Below are 21,405 nucleotides of genomic sequence, written 5' to 3'. Positions count from 1 at the left end.
CCCATCCTGAATTTTTTGGATCCACCTGGATTTGATCATTGACAAAAGCACATGCATTGTCAATGTACAGTGGTAATCTTGATCATGTAAGAGAACTGTCTTCTATGCATTTTGGCAACATTTCGCATTCTTTGCTACCTCCTTAATCAGAAAGACAACACATTGTAATTAACCATTGCAAGCATATCCTTTATTAGTTGACAATGGGACTCCCACATGAAAGAATTGTGTACAGATTGAAATACAGTGGTAAAACAATAATATACTCTAGAGTTCCAAATCTCTTCCACATCTTCCAAAAAAAAAAAATGTAAAAATAGTTTTTAGCACAACATTTTGACCACTGTTATGATGCACATCATTGTCGATAAGATTAGACTGCTACAGCACATTCCATTTGTTAAATACACTTGTGTAACGTTTGAAACTTTTGTAAACAGTTAGCACTTCACATATTTTCCTCCAAATTAGGTATAAGTAGGGTGCAAAGAAAACCAATTTTCGGGCCACCCTTTAGGCAATCTGTAACTATGTACCTGAATTTTCTTGAGTCAAACTTAATCTTGTGAGGCAATGAAATCATAAAGCAACAGTTTTCTGCTTGTGTATAACAGCAAAAAAGGAAAGTTACATGTATTGTAGCTTTATTACTTATATTATCTACCAACCTATTATGTTACACAAAAAGAGGTACATTAATGGCTTCCCTTTCACATTTTCGTTTTGAGAGACATTCTTGATTTTTTCATGGAGTCCGCAGAGTAACAGCTACTGAAAAACCACATTTTGTTTCATTAACAGGTACCTTAGTACATAGCTTTATCAATGTTTTGGTAGCCTGTTCTGTGAGTAAAAATACAAATGATGACTGATAAATGCAAGGTGATACCATACACACTAAAAGTTGAATAAGAGATTTGTTATTCACCTATCTTAGAAACTTGCTCTAGTTTTGCTTGTTTGTGTTTTACTGAGTGGAGATGAATAACTTTTACTTAGTTACTTACCACACTTTTGCTGGCAAGTTGCCACAAATTTTGTACTGCAGCTAGAGATGGCTCATTTGAAAACAAAACCTATTAAAACTTATTTTGACTCAATAGATGGAAGACTATAGCTTTTGGTCCTGTTATTTCACTGTGAATGTTGCAAAATTTTACCCATTACCATACCCAGATTTGCAATTAGCCAATCAGAAGCCATGCATATTGTCCTGATATGGCTATGATAGCATGATCACTCAGGGCCAGATTTGGGTATGGCAAATACCTAATTGCACCTTTTTGGTACCCTTCGGTGGCAAATCAGGCTTGTTATTTTGGTCTCGCCATGAGTATTTTGGCTCAACTATGTCTGGCCAAAATACAAACCACGGCTCAATGAAACTTGCCTGATTTGCCCCGAAGCATACCAAAAAGGTAAGATTACGTATAAAACGCGTACAAGAGAGGTATGATTAGGTAGAATTTAAACAGGTGTTGATAAAAATCTGCAAACCTGATATTAAAGTCCACCTCCATAGTTTTCTTAACAAAGCATCAATTTTGAAATGTTTTCTACATGTAATCTAAAAGGTCTTCAGAAAAGACATTGTGCAAGCTCAAGAGTACTGTAATGTAATAATTATGATAATACAGTCAAATCTCTATTAAGCTGCCACCTATTAGATGGCCACCCCAATAAGGCGGCTTGTAATCTACAAAGTAAGTCCCGATGAGGGGTTTTCTGTTGTTTTTACCTCTATTGAGTGGCCAGCCCTCTTCAAGCGGCCACCATCCATTTCCCCAAGAGTGGCCATTTAATAGGGGTTAAATTGCATAGTTACTTTCTTTGTGCTATCCTGTAAATGTTTTATTTTTGTATATTTGGTAAATCATAATGACACTTTCCTTATTTCATATTTAACTTATATTTCCATGTTAAGTTTGCAATAACATAGTAGCACATTATGCTGTGGAGAGAGTTGCTGTTTCCCTTTGACTAAAAAGCCTTACAGGCAATTAAGATATTTAATTAGGCTATTTAAGTGAACTTCTAAGTTGGGACCTACATGGTAGAAAAATCCTTCAACCTAGGACTTGAACACTGACACAGTCTGGCCCCAAGTATTTATGCCACCTCTTGATCTCTCTGACTGTTACTATTTTTTTTTTTTTCTAATTTAACAAATTAAGGGTGATTTGCTTTTTTTGAAGTTTTCATCAGCAATATGTGTCAAGTAAGTTCAGCACATGTATTTGTTTATTCTCTGAGAACCAGAATTGCATCTTGTATTGTTAATTGTCGAGTACTATTTGAGAAGGATCACGAACCATTCATTTGATGTACATACAAGCATTTCATGTGATTGGACGAGACATACCAAACGCAAATCTTCAGAGTTGTCTTGCATGCAAGGTTGTCAAAGTTTAAACTGCAGGTCTGGAGAACGTATTAATATTGTTTCTTTCTTGCTCATATGGTATAATCACGATCACCATTTGACACTGAAGGTCCTCCTTTCTTTGCTTAAGCAATGTCATCCACTACTGTATTAGGCCCATTTGGAAAATTCTCTCAAATAGTATCACTGCAACATCACGATCATGATCTTGGACATGATGACACTTCAGTCATATAGTTTCAAACTGAAGTTAAGAGTAACAGTCTTGCAGTGTCTAAAAATACTGTTAGCATTCCATTTAGTGGCTTTGCCTTTTTTCTCCTCAGTTTATGCCAATTGTCCTGGTCGAAATAATTATACACACCCGATCTTCCATTTAGGTCTTAAAACTGTTTGCATTCCATTTATAGTGGCTTTGTTTTTATTTTCCTCAGTCTGTACTGAATGCCCTGTTTAAAATCAGTGTTTCACCAATTGGGATGTCAAGTTATTGTGGCAAACATGCATATTTCTGTTGATATCCTGAGCTTCCTCTTAAACAGTTGGTAGATCTTGATCTTGCCTTTAGGTCATGAAATTACAGTCTTGAATAAAATTAGTGATATACTTTAGTGTAGATGCTTTGTAGATGCTTTGAATCACTCTCCACCAAAAATTATTGTTTTCCATGTAGTTACTAAATGCAGTGTCTTTAAACCATGTACTAAATTTCTTCCTACCGTTTTTTTCTTAAAAAATTATTATGTTAGAGCCACAATTATACAATGTCTGTAATTGACTTTGGAGTGGACATGAATTTGTATATGTATTTTATGGTATAATCTTGCCTTGGTATTTCTCTTTATGCTATACATCCATCAATAATTCAGTTCCTTTTCATAGTATAATTTTATGCTATTAATACTATCTTTTAAAAATGACTGGAATTCTACATAACCTTACAACACTTCCCAAAGGTCACTGTAAACATACAGGTGTGATAGCTTTACAGTCTTAAAAACAGGATACAGAGATGTAAGATCCATTCAAAATTGCAACATCCACAATGACAAAATCACCCTGGCATAACGGTAAAAAGAACATGTTGTTGCTGAATACTTCCAAGTATGCAGGCTTTCAAAATAATTTTATAATGGAATTTCAGTTAAGTGATGTGTTCTTTTTTCTCCACTGAGATTTTGAACTACAGTAGCTGTTACTGGGTGACCCCATGTTATTAATTTTGTTCTTAAATTATGCCGAAAAATAATCAGTACGCTCAAAGTGAGTTATATTAAGTACATGCATTTTGCTTTCACTACTAGGTGCATTGGTCAGCCAAGCCAAGATGTTTTAAAGTTGACACATCAATAACTAAAAATTACAGCAAAATGGATAAACAATACAATATGCTACATGCACCACAGCTGGACACGTAAACCCCAAAACCTCTTATTAGGAAAATAGGGACCGTGTACCCCCGACCAAATGCAGTGGCACTACCTTTGGGGTTTTAAGGTCATAGCATAACCAAAAGAATGCAGATAAATTATATATTCTGCTATTTACACAACAATAATGCAAGAATGAACCTTATCCAAAGTTGAGAGTGGCAAGGCTGACCATATACATGTAGAATGTCACAATGACTCTCAACTATCTCTTTTTAGATTATGTACTAACCTTGAGCCTTTGTGTACTATGGTCATAATATAATAATTATTATTCTCTGTTCCATGTGATAATATAACAAGTCACATTTAAAAACGCTATAAAACCAACCATAATTGATATCATTCAAAACCAAAAGTTGTAAAAATAAAGATTAATCAATAACTTAAATCATTTGTGTTAATTATGCAAATTGTACATTTAAGCTGTAACAATGTTGCTGTAATATGATATTAACTCCACACGGGTGGGAGTGAGAACTCAACTTCTGAGGCAGTAATTGTTCAATGAACTCAGTGCAGCAATGTAATTGTTTCAAGTCGTCTGTAAATGAAAAAAAAACAAAACAAACAAACAAACAAACAAACAAACAAAGCATTAGAAGGTTGAATAATTGAAGTGTCACATCCACACTCAATAAACTTACAATCAGGCTTTTAGCCAGGATTTGAAAAGTGGGTGTCCAACATATGCTATATATAGGGCCTGCCCAAATGCACAATTTATAAGGCAAAACATGAAAAATAAAACGATTTTCTTCTGTAAGTGCAGAACAGAACAGAACGCCTGGATGCCCATCTGGCTAAAAGCATATGGTGTACCTTTCCATTTTATATTGGGGATAATTAATTGTGTTCCAATGTACTGTTTATAAAACTTTTCAATCATTAAATTATCTGTCATATAACAATGGTCTTTCTTTTACAACAGTTTATACATGGAACATACACATGGGACTGTTATTTACAATAGATATGCCTAAATATATTTACAATATACATGCCTAAGCGATCAGGATCATGTGTACTAAAGACATTATTCTACAGTGTGTCAATCGATGCTCTCGATTGATAACCTTGATTGACTCTCCATCAACCCTTGATAAACACCTCAATCAATACCCTCATTAAACTCTTTGACAATTGATACCCTTGATCAACACCCCAGTTGATACTCGATTGACACTTAATCAACACTTTGGTCCAGAGTCAATTAATTATTTTTGCAGACATGCCATCAAGTATCAATCAATACATATGAGTCAGTCGACACTCAGCCGACTATCGACTCACTGTCGAGTGTCGATTGAGACACTGATCAAGTGTTGACTGTGTGTTGGCATAGTATCAATCAAGATGTCGATCAACACTCCACCGCAGATGCCTCTAAGTACACGTGATCTAGCAATCAATGATCTAAAAATTTATATCCCCTTAGAAATGTCTTACCTGGCAATAGTTACTTTCAAGAGAAAATCTTTTTTTTGATCCAGGCTGTCCTTGTGTATGCTGTTCATGCATTGGTGCTGGACATGTTTGTAATTGAAGTGCAGCCATTACTTGAATATCACTATTATTCGTAGAAAGACAAATGTGTTATAATTATAAATTGCACACCCAGATTTCTTGATGAAAATTTCTTTCAATGACATACACGCCAGCTCTACTTCAGTATAGTTCACTGTTAGTTAATTAAGGTGATTAATTGCCAGTAGTTAGTCAAATACTGGGTTAATAGTACTCAACAGACTTTCACAGTGACAAGCTCTACTTTGCAATCCAAATTAATTGTTGTGAACTTGGCAATTTGCTTGTGCACTTCCAAAGTTGCTTAAAAGAAGAAACTGGAATATTGCACTACAATAATCGAGAGTTCCAACCAAAGAAATATCAGGGCTCTTTGGCGGTAATTGTAGGACAATATTAGTTTAGTTTGAGATGTTATTGCTTAGTATATGTACATCTAAATATGCAGTTCAGAAAATATTGATACCCATTGGTGGCCAGTGTTAAGAAATTTTAAGGAACAAGCTAAAGGAGGAGGGAGTTCTCAAAGAAAAAAAGGCCATGAGGGGCATGGGTCTTTTCTCAAGCTAGACAGTGTGTGATATATTATAAATTACACACATGTATGCATTAGGAAATATCTTACCTAGTAATGCCAATTTGTAATCCAGTCAATGACAGTGATGTGTCCAGTTCATAAATTTGACATGTTGACACTGGACAAGCTTATCAATCTGTTTTTGAAGATCACTATAGTACTGTTGGCCAACTGAAAATGGAATTTGTTACAGACAGGTTAACAAAAAGCTTGAAAAATTGCCAAAGTTGGAAATTTCACAGCGGTCCATACTCATGGTCTGGATGAGAATATCCATACTGCTGGAGCATGCTCAATTAGCTAATCAGATTCAAGGATTTAGGATTCCACACCACTGAGAAGCTGGAGAGAGAAATAAGAAAAGATATTTTCCAAGTCACCAAAATTTCAGGTTATTCGGGATTAACATGCACTTCTCTACATGGCTACATACCTAAACTAAAACCAACATAGTTCAATCCTTAACCCCTACATCAGTCCATATTCCTCCCACAGATTGAATCCACCCCTTTCCTAATAACTGAAATAACAGTGTTTGCATGTAGATTTGCTTTACATTCACTCTACACATGGCTGGTACATACATTTATTAAGTATAGGCAGACTTTGAAGTTCCCTTCAAAAATAAACCATGACCAGTTCTTGTGATGAAACGAAGACAAAAATTCAATGGCAAGAAGTGCTCATAGCATAAAAAGTTTGGGTTTTAACAAAAACATTATTGTATCTTACCTGATGATGTGTACATACAGTTCCCTTACTGTCTACATCAGTTAATGCACTCCATAAACTGGCACTGATTAATTTTGTTTTTTCTAATCCCACTTCTTATAAACATTGTTAGTCCTGAAAAAGCAAATAGTTGTTACCTATTACCCTTTACACATATATATATTTTTTAAAACGATGTCCAATGTAAGTCATCTTACACTGATCAATCTTAACATTTTTCTTACTTTCACTGTAAGTTTTTGCAAAGGCATTTATTTTTCTCACTTGTCTGAAGACTGTTCACATAAGATCTAGTTGCCTTTGGGATCTCAATTCACAGGGAGTAAAAACAAAATCATATCCTGCAAATAGTGACTAGTCTCAGCGAAAGAGAAGTTGGTCAGATTTTAATGTTTATAACTTTACATACCATAAGATCACACTTCACATTGTATATTTAACCTGTTACAAATGCACAGACAGGGAGTATTCTGGGGAAAAAAATGTTCATTTGCCCTACAACTGTCTGTACTTTTTCCCCTCATCTGTAATCGGATGACTAGAAATGAACTTTGTCACTCAGCACCAAACATCAGGTTATGTATGTGTAAATTTTGTCTTCTGCAGCCAGTGATATAAAGAGAAACAACATTTAAAACCCTCTATACCATTCATACTCAATAACACTGCTTAGCGCTATTGCCATGCATGTGTAATACAATGGACCACATCAATGGTTGGAAATTATGAAGGTTCCACAGATATAATTTGACAGACTGAATAACTGTTTTTCTTTCTTTTCATTTTCAAAGATATAATGTAAACATTTAAGCACTTATTTAGTTAGTCATAAGTCATGCACTATTACTCACCAGGAAAGTAAACCATCCCCTCAATTTGTGAAGATTTTTTTTCCTTCAAGTCAAATTCATCACCTGTACATCACAAAAAATGAAAGAAAAATAATAGTTTCCAAAAGTATACTCTACATTGTACAACCACAAAAATATGTAGTAATTCTAACACTGTAAACTCATGTAAGATTTCAATTTACCATTTCATGACAATATACAATCATCTATTTGTAATTAAATGCAAACTTAACACTTAAACATGAAACAATTTGCTGTTGTAATTCTCTTCTATTTTTCCATTTGCTTAGTTGTACTAAAACCAGCTTAAAAAATGGAAGTATGTAAAAACAACTTACCTTAAAAAATTAAACTTTATCATCTTGTTTCATTTGCTGCATCTGTCACTTTGATATAATGCCTTGTAGAGTTCAATAACAGACTGTACTACTAGGAAACTAAAATGATTGTTGAAATATACCAGTGGCTCATGCTGTCTGGTACATTCTTGCCACATTAATCCACGAAATTCAGAAAATAAACACTCAGAAAATTACTTCAGCCATCCAGCATTTAAGTAGATCACAGTCAACGACAGAGGTTCTACATTTCGATGAAGGTAATTTGCACAAGAAAATCAAGTAAAATCTAAATTTTGAAAACTTGGCAAAATTGTAAAGATTTCAGTTCACAGAATGAACAATATTGATGAAAGTGAGGGACAGGAAAATAAATAAAATAAAAATAAATAAATAAATAAATAAATAAATAAATATACATTTATATAGTGCCATTTTCCACTAATTGTCCATGGCACTTTACAATACTTTAAAATTAAAATCCTAATCCTTTAAAACCCAAAATCCTAAATCCTAAAAGTTAAAATCCTAAATGAAATAACAAACTGTCAATTGAAAGTTACATGTATTTTTGGAATTTTATGGTATGCATTACCCAGCATTTCAGAGCCATTACTGCTAGCTGCCACTTGCTCAAGATTGAAAACAGAGCTGCACATAGGCACTGGCATCTGCTAGTAACTCAGTGGTGGCTGCTATGGATCTGCTACAACCTCACATAAGGGAGCTGGCATCTGCCACTAGACATTCTGCCATCTGCTCAATGTTCTACAGAGCTGGTGTCTGTTTAGAGTCCATTAAGGACGGTGCCTACTAAATACAAAAGTTTTTGAGCCAGATTAGGACTATGCAGAAACAGTAGATCTTTGCAAGGGCTATTTGAATCCACAAAGAAAAATTGGGGTAGCAATGCACTTTTTAGAGATAATTAGACTTCAATCTCAACAAAAATGCTGACATCAGCATTTTCCTGAAAAAATTCACCTTTACATGCAGAAAAGCAAATGCAGTTATAAATATCTGATGACTACATGGTGAATGTTGACATAAAAACCATTTTTGGTTTGTTGTTAATTAATAACAAAATTGTTGAAACGGCGCTTTTAGCGTCTGTGACAGCCTTCCTCTGGTTCAGCTAAAATACGGTCTAAATAGCTTTTCTTCACAACTAGAAACTAATCCTCTGTTGAATAGGCTTGCCACTTCCATTTCATAACATAAAATGTAGGGGTAACCATATGGTTGTTAAAGTTATTCATATTTTTGAGAACTTTTACGGTGCCTGTTAAATTTTTATCCTATCACCTCTCTAGAACTAATAAAAACATTTGCTTCTTATGCACTAGTCTTGCACATGCACCAAGCCATCTGCAGGTACGTGTGCATGTTTCTATAGTTGGACTTCAGTATAATCTTCAACAGATAAAAGCAAGCAAGAGTAGGCACCGTCCTTAAGCCATCTGCTCAATGTCAACCTAAAATGACAGAGCTGGCATAGCAATGGCTCATGCTGTCTGGTAAATTATCTCCACATCATACCATAAAATTCAGAAAATATGCCCTTGGAAAATTTTAAGTGTACCGGTAGCCAATTAGCAATTTAAAGGATTCATGTTCTTGCATCCACACAATGACAATGGTGATTGATTATGATAATGAACAGTCTTGATTACAATCTACAATTGTAAATGGCAAGTTGCAAAAATAGGTGTTTGTTCCAATGATAAAGTATGTTTTGGCAACAATTTATTACAAGAGATTGACAAAGACAATTATGAATTTTAATTAGTTATTTTCTCAATTTTATGGTATGGATTACCCAGCATTTCAGAGCCATTACTGCTAGCTGCCACTTGCTCAAGATTGAAAACAGAGCTGCAAATAGGCACTGGCATCTGCTAGCAACCAGTGGTGGCTGCCATGGATCCGCTACAACCTCACATAAGGGAGCTGGCATCTGCCACTAGACATTCTGCCATCTGCTCAATGTTCTACAGAGCTGGCATCTGTTTAGAGTTCGTTAAAGGAGAAGGTAACTCCTAAAAATGTACATTTTTTTGTCTATGTTCATAAAAACCTTGCATTAAGTATAGTCACTCACCGAACTTTCACCCTCTAAATTGCAGGCTTTCCTAACTTGTGAAATTGGTGTCCAAAAAGGCCCAAAATTCAAACATCATCGCTGCCATTTTGAACAGTACTCAGCAGCCAGGCCACCTTTTCGTGACATCATTCCATCCAAGAGGTTTTGTCCAAAAGGCTTCCAAAGAGCCTTTTAACCACCACTCTGGGTTATGGCTGCTCTTGAGCCATATTATTTTGAGCCAAACATGATAGAAACTCCACAATGATAGTATTGAAGATAGTGAACTGGATAATCACTTGAAAATAGACTTTGCTGACCTTGTGAGGGATGCAAAGTCAGTTACAGATTTTTCTCCTTCCCGCCAATTTTTAGTCAGACGAAATGATGTCACATAAACACGGCCTGACTGCCAAGACACTTTCAAAATGGCGGTCTTCTAAGTCGATCTTTCAGGACAAATTTCTTCAGGACAGCAGGCACTTCAGAGGCTGAAACTTGAGCTGCACATAGCCACTGGCATCTGCTAGTAACTCTGGTGGCTGCCATGGATCTAGTACATTACCTCACATAAGGGAGCTGGCATCTGCCACTAGACATTCTGCCATCTGCTCAATGTTCCACAGAGCTGGCATTTGTTTATAGTTCATTAAGCCATCTGCTCACTGTCAAATCCAAAGGCAGTTCTACCTGAAGCCAAGAAATCAGGGTTTCCAATCATCAGGACCAACAATTTTCAAATTCTTTTCTCATTCTGGTAAAGAAATTTGTCTGCCCTCGGTTTTCATACAAACATGCTCTCAATAGGTCTTTCTGTCTTTATCATGGACAGCATGTTGCTAAAACTCAATCAAAATCTATAAGTATACATTTACATATCATTGAAATAAAGTGTTGCTTACAAAATAATGTAACACGTACAGCTTAGCTTCTTGCATGACTACTGCATCATGGGCATAGAACATATACTGTACATGTGATTGTGCAGCGACAAAAGGAGAGACCATCCTTAATTGTCATGCATGGCCACTCAGGCCCCCAGCTACAAAAGCTGACTACAGCATAACAGTCGTCTTAATAAAATTGCTTTGCATGGTCACACAGACCTTCAGCTACACATGCCAATAAAATAAAGCAACATTGACCCAGTGTTATGCTTAATAAAGTACAAATACAATCATACCTCAGCATTTTGCTCAAAATGCAGTGGACTAGAAGTGCAGTTTAGTACTACCTCAATGACTTTGAGATTGAGCCCACTCCAGCAGTCTGAGAAAGGTTTGCTCTTGATATGCTGGTGTTAAAATTTCTTGCCGCTGACATTGCCCAGCTAAGACATGCAGTCTTTCCATTTCCACTGCTCTGGCCCGGGTAGTGGGAGTGTCCACAGGCTTGAATCTATCGTCATTAATTAAGACATCCTCATGAAAGGCAAAATCAGGATCCACACCTTCTCCACCTGCTGATTTTGCTCTAGACAATGCCACAAACAGAGCTCCTGGATTCTTAGCTTCAAAGGTGTGCTTTCCAGGGTGAATCACAACATACCTGAATGCCTCCCCTATGCCTACAGTCATGCCTTGGCACTTGTGGATTGTAGTTCCCCATGAGAGTCTTAATGGAACCTGGAGACGCTTGCACCGACATGGACAGTCAGTGCACCGACTTACAGGTACAATTGGCACAAGTCTGGGATCTTCATCAATATAGGGTGGACCCTTATATCCTGGAAACCGTACAAAGACGACATCAGGTAATGGTGCAGGATCATCAGTTGGTCTGGAACCATCACTGTAGGCAATGTCCACTACTGTGCCCACTGCTCCATTGAACAAGCCCCATGCAGCCTTCAGGTTAACTGTCAACATGACTCTGCTGTCACGGCAAAGATACAGTAGTGGGAGTAAACCACCTGCCTTATTGCTGTCAGCCTTCTGTGCATGCCTGCCATGATCGACTGCCTTGATCCTTGCAACTGGATGATCTGGTTCTCGGTTACACTCGAGCAGCTTAGCTTTATTCCGCTCCCATTCCAAACGATGTGTGGGAAAGACATACAGGCCTTGCTCATCCATCCTACAAAGAAGTTCTGGACCATGGCTTATGCGCAGATTATGCCACTGAAATTTCTGTAGCCAGCGCACTTGCTGGGGTGTTGTAGTATATGTTCTCATCGACATGAGCACATCTCTCAGCTGCTCTTCAGATTCAGTTTGCCTCACAATCTGAGTCAGCTCAATAGCACTGTCAAAACTTGTCCACACCAGCCGACCATGGTTAGATGGTGCACTACGGCTATGGTCAATGTACACTGGAGTGTCGCACACAGGTGGTAACTGTACATCATCTCCCATGAGCACTACTACAGGAAGGCCTCCCCAAAGCTCTTCTGCTCTGGCTCCTCTGTTAACTGCATATCGTGCATGCTGTTCCATCCAGCCCAGTGTGGTGCGACCAAACATTGATCGCTCGTCGCCAATCAGAACTTTCAGATTTTGACACCTGTTCTGAATTTTCTCTAGCACAGGACCAGAAGGTACAGTTAGCTCGTTACAAGATCTCCCACCAGTTGGGATTCCTAAAAAGCTGTGAGCAGTACTGCCTTGAACAAGATAGGCAGAGTTCCCAGTTGGGGTTATGACTTGTACCGCATCATTCTTTCTAAACAATAGCCGCACTAGCCTCTGAAGGCACTTGATGACATACGACTTTCCTGTTCCTGCAGTTCCAGAGACAACAAGTCGCAAAGGACGATAATCAAGCTCATTCTCGACAAACTTGTAGAGTGTGTGCAACACTAGAATGACTAGAGCTCTCTGATTGTCATTTAAGGACAATGGAGACACATCTGGTAATTCAAGGCCGACAGTTTCGTTTTCTTCGGCTTGCTTGATGGTATCTCCAAGCCACGTCTTCGGGTCTTTACCCTCAGGAAGATTGATAGCAATACTGCTCCAGTCATACTGCTCTCCACCATCATCATAATCAAAGTCCTTCTCTACCCCCTCGTACCGCTGATTCTGGCCCGCATATACATCAACCCAGTCTGGTTGTTCTTCAGCTTCAACAGCATCATCGTCCATATTGTCTTCAAATACTGGTTCTTGTGGATGTTCTGCCTGATGCTGTGCCTTACAGACTTGCGCTTTCACAAATGTTGGACACAAGTTAGTTCCGACAAAGTCCTTAAAACGATCAATCCAGGATTCAGCATCTCCCTTTACTTCTTGGATGTCAAACCAGTTTGGCCAGTGCAATAGGAGCATTGATCTACAGTAGTCCTCATTTAATGGCCATGTCGCATGTGTTGCACCCCCACTTACAACCGGAACCTTGCCACCCTTAGATGCAAATTGGTACCACGAGCAATGCTGCTCCTGCGGTCGTGCAAGGTACTTATCCAAAGGAGTGCTCCGTGTAGCAGTGTCACCATCACGTTCAAGGCATCTGGACCCTGTCATTGACAAATATGTAAACTGACGGCTGCAACGCCAAAGTGTCAATCCACTTAGCTCAAATGATGCCTCGGGCCCACTGATATCTCGTCTTCCCACTGTCTTTATCAACATCTTGGCGCATATTGACTTCCCTGTCACTTGGCCAGCATCAGTTGTATCCACAGCATTTACCATGTCCTCAAAGAGGTCAGCAGTAGTACCAGTGGGTTCACTGTCTTTGCATGCATAGCCACACACATAGTCAATTATGGCTATGATATCGTCTGGGCTGGGATTGTCAGGGGAAGAATTTGACAGAATCAAGCTTACATCCCCATTTGCTCTCCATGACTGCAATTGATAAGACGAATGCTGAATCACACGTGGGTGGTCACATGGCATCTCGAGGCGTGGGGCTCCATTGTGATCACTAACAATTTCTGGCTCACTGTGCAGTTTCTTCCCTGGACAAAACTCACTTCCAAATTCCATGCGGCAGACCCTCTCATTAGGCTGCAATCCTTGCTCAGGATGACAAGGTGTCCTCAGGCAGTAATCTGAACAACTGTGCAAACCAACTTGGTTCACCAGAAGCAAATGATCCTCCAGGATGGCATCTTGGGTTGAAGCTATATCCATTAACATCTTTACCAGGGGATCTTTGTCATTCCGTATTGGATCAGCTGAACCCTCAGGCAGAGGCCAGAGATCCTTTCGTGGCTTTCCTTCCTCGTCACTACCAGCTGGGTGTAATGCTGTCATTCCTAGGTTTTCATCAGCCCACTGGCTAAGTATGACAGCACACTCATCTTCATCACACTCATCTTCACGAGTTTGGTGCAGCAGCTGGTGTGGCTGTCTGTCCTCTCTCCAACTGAGTTGGTGCCAGTGGATTTGACCTCGGGACTTGGCAAATTCGTACCGGTACCAATAGTCAGAGACACCAAACACAGGCTTTAGAACCTTGTCATGGTACGACTGAGTACATAAATCAAAGTAGTTTACCACGACATGGGTATTCTCTTGCACAGCCTTGTAGCGGGCATTGCTATCTTCAGCAAGGTTAACTTCTTTCCCTGTGGTCTGCAAAATATACTCTTCAAGTAGTCTTCTGAGTAGAGGGAAGTAAAACTCAGCACAACTTCCAGTCATAAAAAAAGAAGGCAATCCTTTGGTCTCATTCACCATGAACTCAACCAACGCTCGCAGCTCTCTCCGCCTTTGATGCCAATACTGAGCAGTGCCACGCAAATTTGCTCCAAAATACAGCAGCTTGTTTGTGAATGAAGTATCACCCCTTGCTAGCCACTCCTGTAGGTCCGCAACTGTTAACTGGGGATCTCCTAGTTGTTGGTCGACAAAATAGCTGCTCTGCTCTAAGGCACGCTTCCTCATGATCATGTTGTGAACAACAAACTTCCATACTTTGTGTCTAGCAAACCTGCCATCCTGATACCACAGCAGGTGCCCTGCCCAATCATGGAGTGTGGGACATGTTATTGGACGATTGATATGAAAATCACCTTTTGCATATGGGAACAAGCAGGGGAAAGCCATTGTGAAGAAATATGGAGTGTTAAACTCAGATGCCGGGGTTGTGTCAGTGGTTGGCCATGGGATCACTGGTTGTTCTCTACCTTGTTGGGCCCCATCTGTTTCAGCTTCCTGAGGTTCAGACACAACTTCATTTATGGCTGCTTCTACCTGTGCTTGCACATTTACTCCTTGCTCAGGGAGAATAACTCCAGAGACTGTCAAGTCATTGCTACCATCTGTTTCACCTGCATCCAATTGCTGTGGGGCAGGACCTTGGTCGTCCATATGTTTTGCTGTTTCAGAAAACTCGACTGTTCTCAAATTGGGCAACTCACCATCAGCTGGTAAATTCTGCAGACGAGCCTCATCAATGACTATGTCAGCATAGGCAGGATTATTGTCCATCAGCCAACGGAGAGCACCTTCAACCCGATGTCTTCTAACTCTGAAATCCTTATGAGTGTCATCTTTCCCTTGCCTTCTCACACGTATGATGTCCACTTCCGCTGGCAGACGTGGCAGGATAGTAGCTGGCTCTTGCACCGCTTGAGGGAAAGCAATGCAGTGGCCCCTAGAAGCAATACCTCCATGTTTTAACATGTGCACATGTACAGTGGGTGCCAGTCTAGCTATCAGCATTTGCTCAGCATCCGACATTTCAGACAGTTCCTCGGGGACAGACATTGGATCCATGTTGTTTTCCTCTGACCAAACTTTTGGCACCTTCTTATCTCTCCTGCAGCGAGTACACATGTTCCTTGTACCTTTGCCTTCCAATCTTCGTTCATTGCAAACTTCACAACAACTGAACATATATGTCATCTGCTCCACCTCAAACTTTCGTATTGCAAAGTATGCATTATCCTCCAACTGACTTGACCCTGCTGGTGGAGGTGGTGGTAGATCTCCGACAACTTCACACAGCCTTCTCTCTTCATCGGTAACTCTCCCTTGATTTCGCCGCCCTCTTTTTCTTCTATCATCCTCTGTTTCATCCACACCAGGATGTGCAAACTCATAGAGCACTCCTACTGCTCTTGCTCTAGCAATTAGGGCACTATTTTCGAAGTGGCTGCTATTGATTACTTCTGCAACAGGGTGATGTACTGTATGCACTGAGTTACTTGCTTCCAAAATCGGGCCATCTTCTGAAACAGAATTTTCTCGTTCAAAATCCTCTCCTGTTAAATTAATGATTAGTCTTTATGAACATCACAAAATGATGTAAAAACCTTTTGTACTGTATCATCCAATTTTAAGCCAGTAAAGGATAAAGAATAATTGTGATATCTGGCTGTCCTGGCCTAATTTTTATTTTTCTATAGGCAATCCCTAGGAAATAGACACCCTGCATGGTTTATTAAAATTAATTACATGGCAATAGCAAAAGTGGGAGATTGTTAGCATGGCAGGAGCTGTTTTCCTAGGAATTTTCCTCTATGCTGCCGCTTCAATCAATAACAACAAGAAAGAATTTCTTTCTCACAGAAAATAAACAGTGCCTGATATAATGTACTTACACGTGTTGCTTCTATAATAATTATGCCCATTTAACATGTACCTGCATTAATCAGTGCTGCATCTGAGACAGGGTTCACATTTCCAGTGTCATTACCTCCATCAGCACAATTTACATTTTGACATTCCTCTTGGTGACATTCTGCAAACCAAATTGTATTTTGTTTTAGATATTTCATTAGTTGATCACCTTGCTGAATTTTAAATTATAACTCTATATTATTCTCCTTATGGTACAAATTGCTATACAATGCTATGATCTGCTTCCAAGGGTAGGTTATCATCACTTTAGAATGGTCATTTGTATCTAAGACTGGTTGCAACCTGGATATTTAAATTCTTAAATAAGTCAATTTAAAAATAGCATTTGAAACTGGTAATTAAGTATAACAGATCTACCAAAAGGCAGATTATCAAAACCATGAAGTGGGAAATAACCAGATAATTCAATGGAGTTTTCCCTTCAAGAATCTCCACTACATAAAACTTGTACAAACTGCAAAAAATACACAGAATTAAAACTGATATTCTCTACTGCTTTTTGGTTGAAAAAAGTTCCGTGCAAGTGCACTGATGTAAACTATGCCTGATGTAGACTGTACATAGGAACTGCAGGGCTTATGGGCTTCTGGTATATTGAAATGGTACGATTTCGAATTTCAATATTATCGATCTTCAAGTCTCATTGCAACAGATTATTCACTAAAAGTCGCTTGAATAGGTTGTTGAAAAGCGCACAATGTAAGTGAACTACGCTTAAATATAACTTTATCTAGAAAAAGAAAAGTTTTTACGTACTGTAAACTTATATAATTTGAAGTTTATTTTACCTTGGAAAACCCATCATGCAGACAACTTTCCTTCTCTGTTTCAACTTTGTAATGAAGAGAGTCACTTTGTATTTCCAATTATAATGACGCCTTCCGAGGAAAATTATGGCTCGATTCCTGATGTTTACATCCATTTGTGAGGAATCAGAAAAGGCGAAATGTGCGCCAGTATTGAACAGACAGAAGTTTCTTCACGTACTTCATGTAGTGTCAACAAATGGACTTCTCAGTTGTTATTCTAGGCTGCATAATTTGCTAACATCCGCATCCTGCGCATAATCAGAGCTTTTTTCCTCATAAAACAGAAAACTTGTTCCATATTAGCGACGAAGCAGCTGCTTCACAACCCCAAGAGCAAAAATTCCTAAGATATTGATTATTTTGAAGTAGTTTTTCTCCTAAAAATAAAACAGGGACGTTCATGACCAATTCTCAACCTCCAGGCGTTCCAACGTAATTTAGGCAGAAGCCTGTAGACTAGTTCGGTGGAAAATGGCTGGTTACTAAGCTATGGACGTTCCAACGAACGTAAATGAAGAAATACCTGTCATCAAATACCACTAAAAGATCAAACATACGTCAAAGTTGGCGAAAATCATCTGCATGCTATTAAAAAGCTTAAATTGTGGGTAAGACTTTGAAGTGCTTTTCGTTTCACTGTAGTTTGAAGTGCTTTTCGTTTCACAGTAGTTTGGACTTAACTGTTGAAATATTTCCGCATAATCCAGTGCGTTTTCCGCATTATCAAAACATTTTTTCGCACTTTCTCCCAAAAATTCCGCATGATTTGTTTTTTTTTTTCGCACCCTGTCAGATGGCATGATAGTCACTATTTAATGTTTAGAAATAATATTTCTTGCACTATAATTACTTGATGCAGCAAGTATTGAATATAATTTACCAAGATACTTTGTGGTAAACAGAAATCGGGATAAAAACAGGATACAGGTATACTGAAAAATTATGACAAAAGGAACAAAATGAAAGACAGTCAAATTAAAAGCATGACAAAATAATGAAAAGGAAATGATAAGATTTGGATATTTTGAATGGAGGAGCATATGTTATTACTAAAAAAATTTATCCAGATCATTAATTGTAATGGATCTGCATAGTAAAAGTATGTTTTTGATGAGAGAGTCACAAGTATCTCATTTTCTACTGGGTCGACATCATCAGAGTTTTGAAAATATCAAGCTGAGACTCATTTATCAAACAAAATGGGTATCTCAAACATCGCATTAATTTATCTACACAAAACAAAAAACAAAACAAAAACAAAAAAAAACAAACAATAAATGTCAATTTAAAATGTTTGCATAAATGGAAGGGAAATGGTACTACCTAAATCAGAAACATAGATATTCACAATGATTCCTCGTGTACCTGAATCACTTTGCTGTTGTTCCACACCTGCTGGCTGAGAGCATTCTATGCCACATTCAACCTGGAGAACTTCACTTTCATCTTCTTCTGTGGCTGTAGCAATAAATTACAACCGGATAAAATGTTAAAAATTGTTAAGTAACCATGTGCACAGTACTGCAACAATTTACACACAACAGTGTTGATTACCTGCTGGCTGAGAGCATTCCATGCCACATTGAACCTGGAAGACTTCTCTTTCCTGTTCTTCTCTGGCTGTAACAAAATATAATGGCCAGACAAAATGTTAAGAATGTTTAAAAGTAACCACTCTACTGCAACAACACATAACAATGTTGTTCACCTGCTGGCTGAGAGCATTCCATGCCACACTCAACCTGGAGGACTTCACTGTCATGTTCTTCTGTGGCTGTAAAATATTATAACCAGACAAAATGTTAAAAAATGTACTCAGCCACTGTATAAACTGTAAGTATGTCTTCCAGGTCGTGATAATCATCAGGTCCTATAAGCTGTCCTCCAAGTTGTCCTCCTGACAGCGAGATGATTGTATGTTTGCTTTGATACTTAGTATTTTCGTCATTTTCCATAATATTAGAATAATTAACAGACAGTGCTGTAGAATGTCCAATAAAACAGGATAATCTGAATCGGGAATCCAAGCTCTGAATGAAGAGAGTAAAGCAATCTCCTTTTTTTTTTACAACATTTGACGAAATTTTAAATCTTACATACTGCATGCATGTAACTTAAAGATAATTTATTCCCCCAAGTACAGAGATAGTTCCTTTAATTAAATATGAAATTTTATTTATCTGACTAAACAAATGATGTTTGTTGCATTCACGGTCACGAGAAAAGGTGTTTAACATCTTTCTTAAAAATCCGAGAAAACTCAAGCCCAAGTCAAGCTGTTAATTTCCAGGCACTGAAAAAAAAAAACTCAAGTCGCAGGTGATGTGACGTGGTAGCAAACATTTGTTAAGACCTGTCACCTGGAAATCTAACAACAAAGCTACACGTACGGAAAACGGATAATCGTGTAAACAACTTTGCAGAACGATTCTGTAGGTTACTCGCTTTCGAGAAGTGATTGACCATTGCACTTACAAATTTCTTTTACCCACCTTCTGCTAGAATGTTGTCTTGCTGTCGTCCTCTTCGCCTTTCAATTTCTCTTTCGCGTTGCTCCTTGCTTCTCTTTTCCCTGTTTTGTCTAGCCCTTGCTCGCTCTGCTTCACGTCTTTCCTCAGTACTATTTCGCCGCCATTCTCTATTCCTGGCTCGGTTTGCTTCACGACGTTCCTCAGTTATATTTTGCCGCCATTCTCTATTCCTGGCTCGGTTTGCCTCACGGAGATCCTCGCTTATATTTTGCCTCCATTCCCTATTTCTGGCCCGGTCTGCTTCGCGGCGTTCCTCGCTTATATTTTGCCTCCATTCTCTATACCTGGCAAGTTCCGCTTCGCGTCGTTGCTCGCTTATATTTCTCCTCCTTTCTCTCACCGTCGCTCGTTCTGCTTCACGACATTGTTCAGATCTGTTACACCTCCTCTCTCTAGCCCTCGTCCGCTCTCTTTTGCGATCTCCTTCACCACTTATTTGCCTGTTAATTCGTGCTCTCTGTCGTTCTCTTTGACGTTCTGCCTCAGTTAAACCCCGCCTTGAAAACGTAATGTCAACTGCGCTATCGTTTGTTGACATAACAATAGAAAGTTTCGTTTTCTTAAAATAAAAACTTCTCTTTTCCTCTTCGTTTCGCTAAAAATACTCTTGCTTTGAAATGGTAATAATGCGATTTTCCGTGCTATCTCCCGCCAAAAAGACGCGGGCTCCCCAAAAGCGCAGTGTGACTTACGTACATTCTTGAGTTCCCCTGTTAGGGTTACCTTGAGAGTCCCCTCCCCATCCCCCAGAGTCTGTACGGACGGCGTTCGCTCGCTCGCTCGTACGGTGACGTCATAACCAAACTTTCTCGGCTTGATGGGTTTACCAAAATTTCTAAGGAATGGGGCTCTGCTCGCGCACCTTTGGCGCGCAGGAGCTCCGCTAAAAATTCTCTTGAGGAGTAAAAGGGTCAAGACTGTTTATTTTTAGGAGGTTTACATGTAAGCATGCAAGAAGAAGAAACTCCACCAAAGTAATGATTCGTACTAACCTGAACAAGAGAGAAGTGCAAAATCATTGGTACGGTGCAGAAACTAGTGAGACAATCTCAGATAGTGCAGAGCACAATTGATAGCTCTGGCACAGTAGTCCCATAAGTACTCACCCCTGCTCGGTTCACTTCCGGTTTGTGTCTACCTTGGTAGTCTGCTAGGGCTTTTCCCCTTTGCAGTGTGTATGTTTCAAGGTTGTATTTTCATTCAAGGTCTAAAAACTACGCACAAATTAATTACTACTGGTGGTTTACGTTGATTTTCATTCATTTTAAATTCAATAATACGTTGAAGCAGCAAACGTGACAATTTAGCTCTTCACGCCAACTTTGTAACTTGATACTTTTGTTTTCCTCGCTAAGGCATGTAATATGAAACCCTTGTTTTCTCCAAAACATACGGAAGATGTCCTTGTTTTTTTGGAGATAAATGAAAGAAAGTTAAATATCTGATGTAGTGATGAAGAAACGGAACAGAAACAATGTTGTTTTACTAAAAATACAAATTTTTACCAATGAATAAGAACTAATTTAATTGTCAGATAGTCACGAATACCAATTTCTTTTTCTGCTGCTACCTTTGTTGTTAACAGTAGAACAATTCAAAATTAACACAAAA

General features: G+C 38.6%; 2 protein-coding genes across 2 annotated transcripts; both read right to left on the bottom strand.

Moving 5' to 3' along the window:
• Nucleotides 1-168: 168 nt before the first annotated feature.
• On the bottom strand, nucleotides 169-16,540 carry LOC149099475 (uncharacterized). The gene is made up of 8 exons (XM_089278784.1): nucleotides 16,456-16,540; nucleotides 11,105-16,042; nucleotides 7,501-10,611; nucleotides 6,650-6,763; nucleotides 6,170-6,259; nucleotides 5,966-6,088; nucleotides 5,263-5,383; nucleotides 169-4,357 (listed from the first exon to the last, which is right to left on the bottom strand). The coding sequence occupies exon 2, from the start codon at nucleotides 15,714-15,716 to the stop codon at nucleotides 11,157-11,159; it is 4,560 nt and encodes a 1,519-aa protein (XP_089134910.1). The 5' UTR covers nucleotides 15,717-16,042; nucleotides 16,456-16,540; the 3' UTR covers nucleotides 169-4,357; nucleotides 5,263-5,383; nucleotides 5,966-6,088; nucleotides 6,170-6,259; nucleotides 6,650-6,763; nucleotides 7,501-10,611; nucleotides 11,105-11,156.
• On the bottom strand, nucleotides 15,727-20,440 carry LOC149099474 (uncharacterized). The gene is made up of 7 exons (XM_089276843.1): nucleotides 19,756-20,440; nucleotides 18,972-19,037; nucleotides 18,818-18,883; nucleotides 18,629-18,721; nucleotides 16,456-16,554; nucleotides 15,770-16,075; nucleotides 15,727-15,731 (listed from the first exon to the last, which is right to left on the bottom strand). Exons 1-7 carry the CDS (start codon nucleotides 20,330-20,332, stop codon nucleotides 15,727-15,729), a joined length of 1,212 nt encoding a protein of 403 aa, XP_089132969.1. The 5' UTR covers nucleotides 20,333-20,440.
• Nucleotides 20,441-21,405: the final 965 nt, after the last annotated feature.

Source organism: Orbicella faveolata, unplaced genomic scaffold (genome assembly GCF_042242905.1).
Source record: "Orbicella faveolata isolate gen_17 unplaced genomic scaffold, um_ofav_v1 contig_46, whole genome shotgun sequence".
NCBI lineage: Eukaryota > Metazoa > Cnidaria > Anthozoa > Scleractinia > Merulinidae > Orbicella > Orbicella faveolata.
Note: the sequence above shows the minus strand (reverse complement) of the source record. Positions and strands in the feature narration are given on the sequence as shown.

Coding starts and splice junctions, on each gene's coding strand:
- LOC149099474 (XM_089276843.1), bottom strand. CDS start 20,332: ATGTCAACAAACGATAGCGCAGTTGACATTACGTTTTCAAGGCGGGGT. Junction 18,884..18,971: donor GGAATGCTCTCAGCCAGCAG/GTGAACAACATT, acceptor ATTTTGTTACAG/CCAGAGAAGAACAGGAAAGA. Junction 16,555..18,628: donor ACAACAGCAAAGTGATTCAG/GTACACGAGGAA, acceptor TTTGGTTTGCAG/AATGTCACCAAGAGGAATGT.
- LOC149099475 (XM_089278784.1), bottom strand. CDS start 15,716: ATGACATATATGTTCAGTTGTTGTGAAGTTTGCAATGAACGAAGATTG.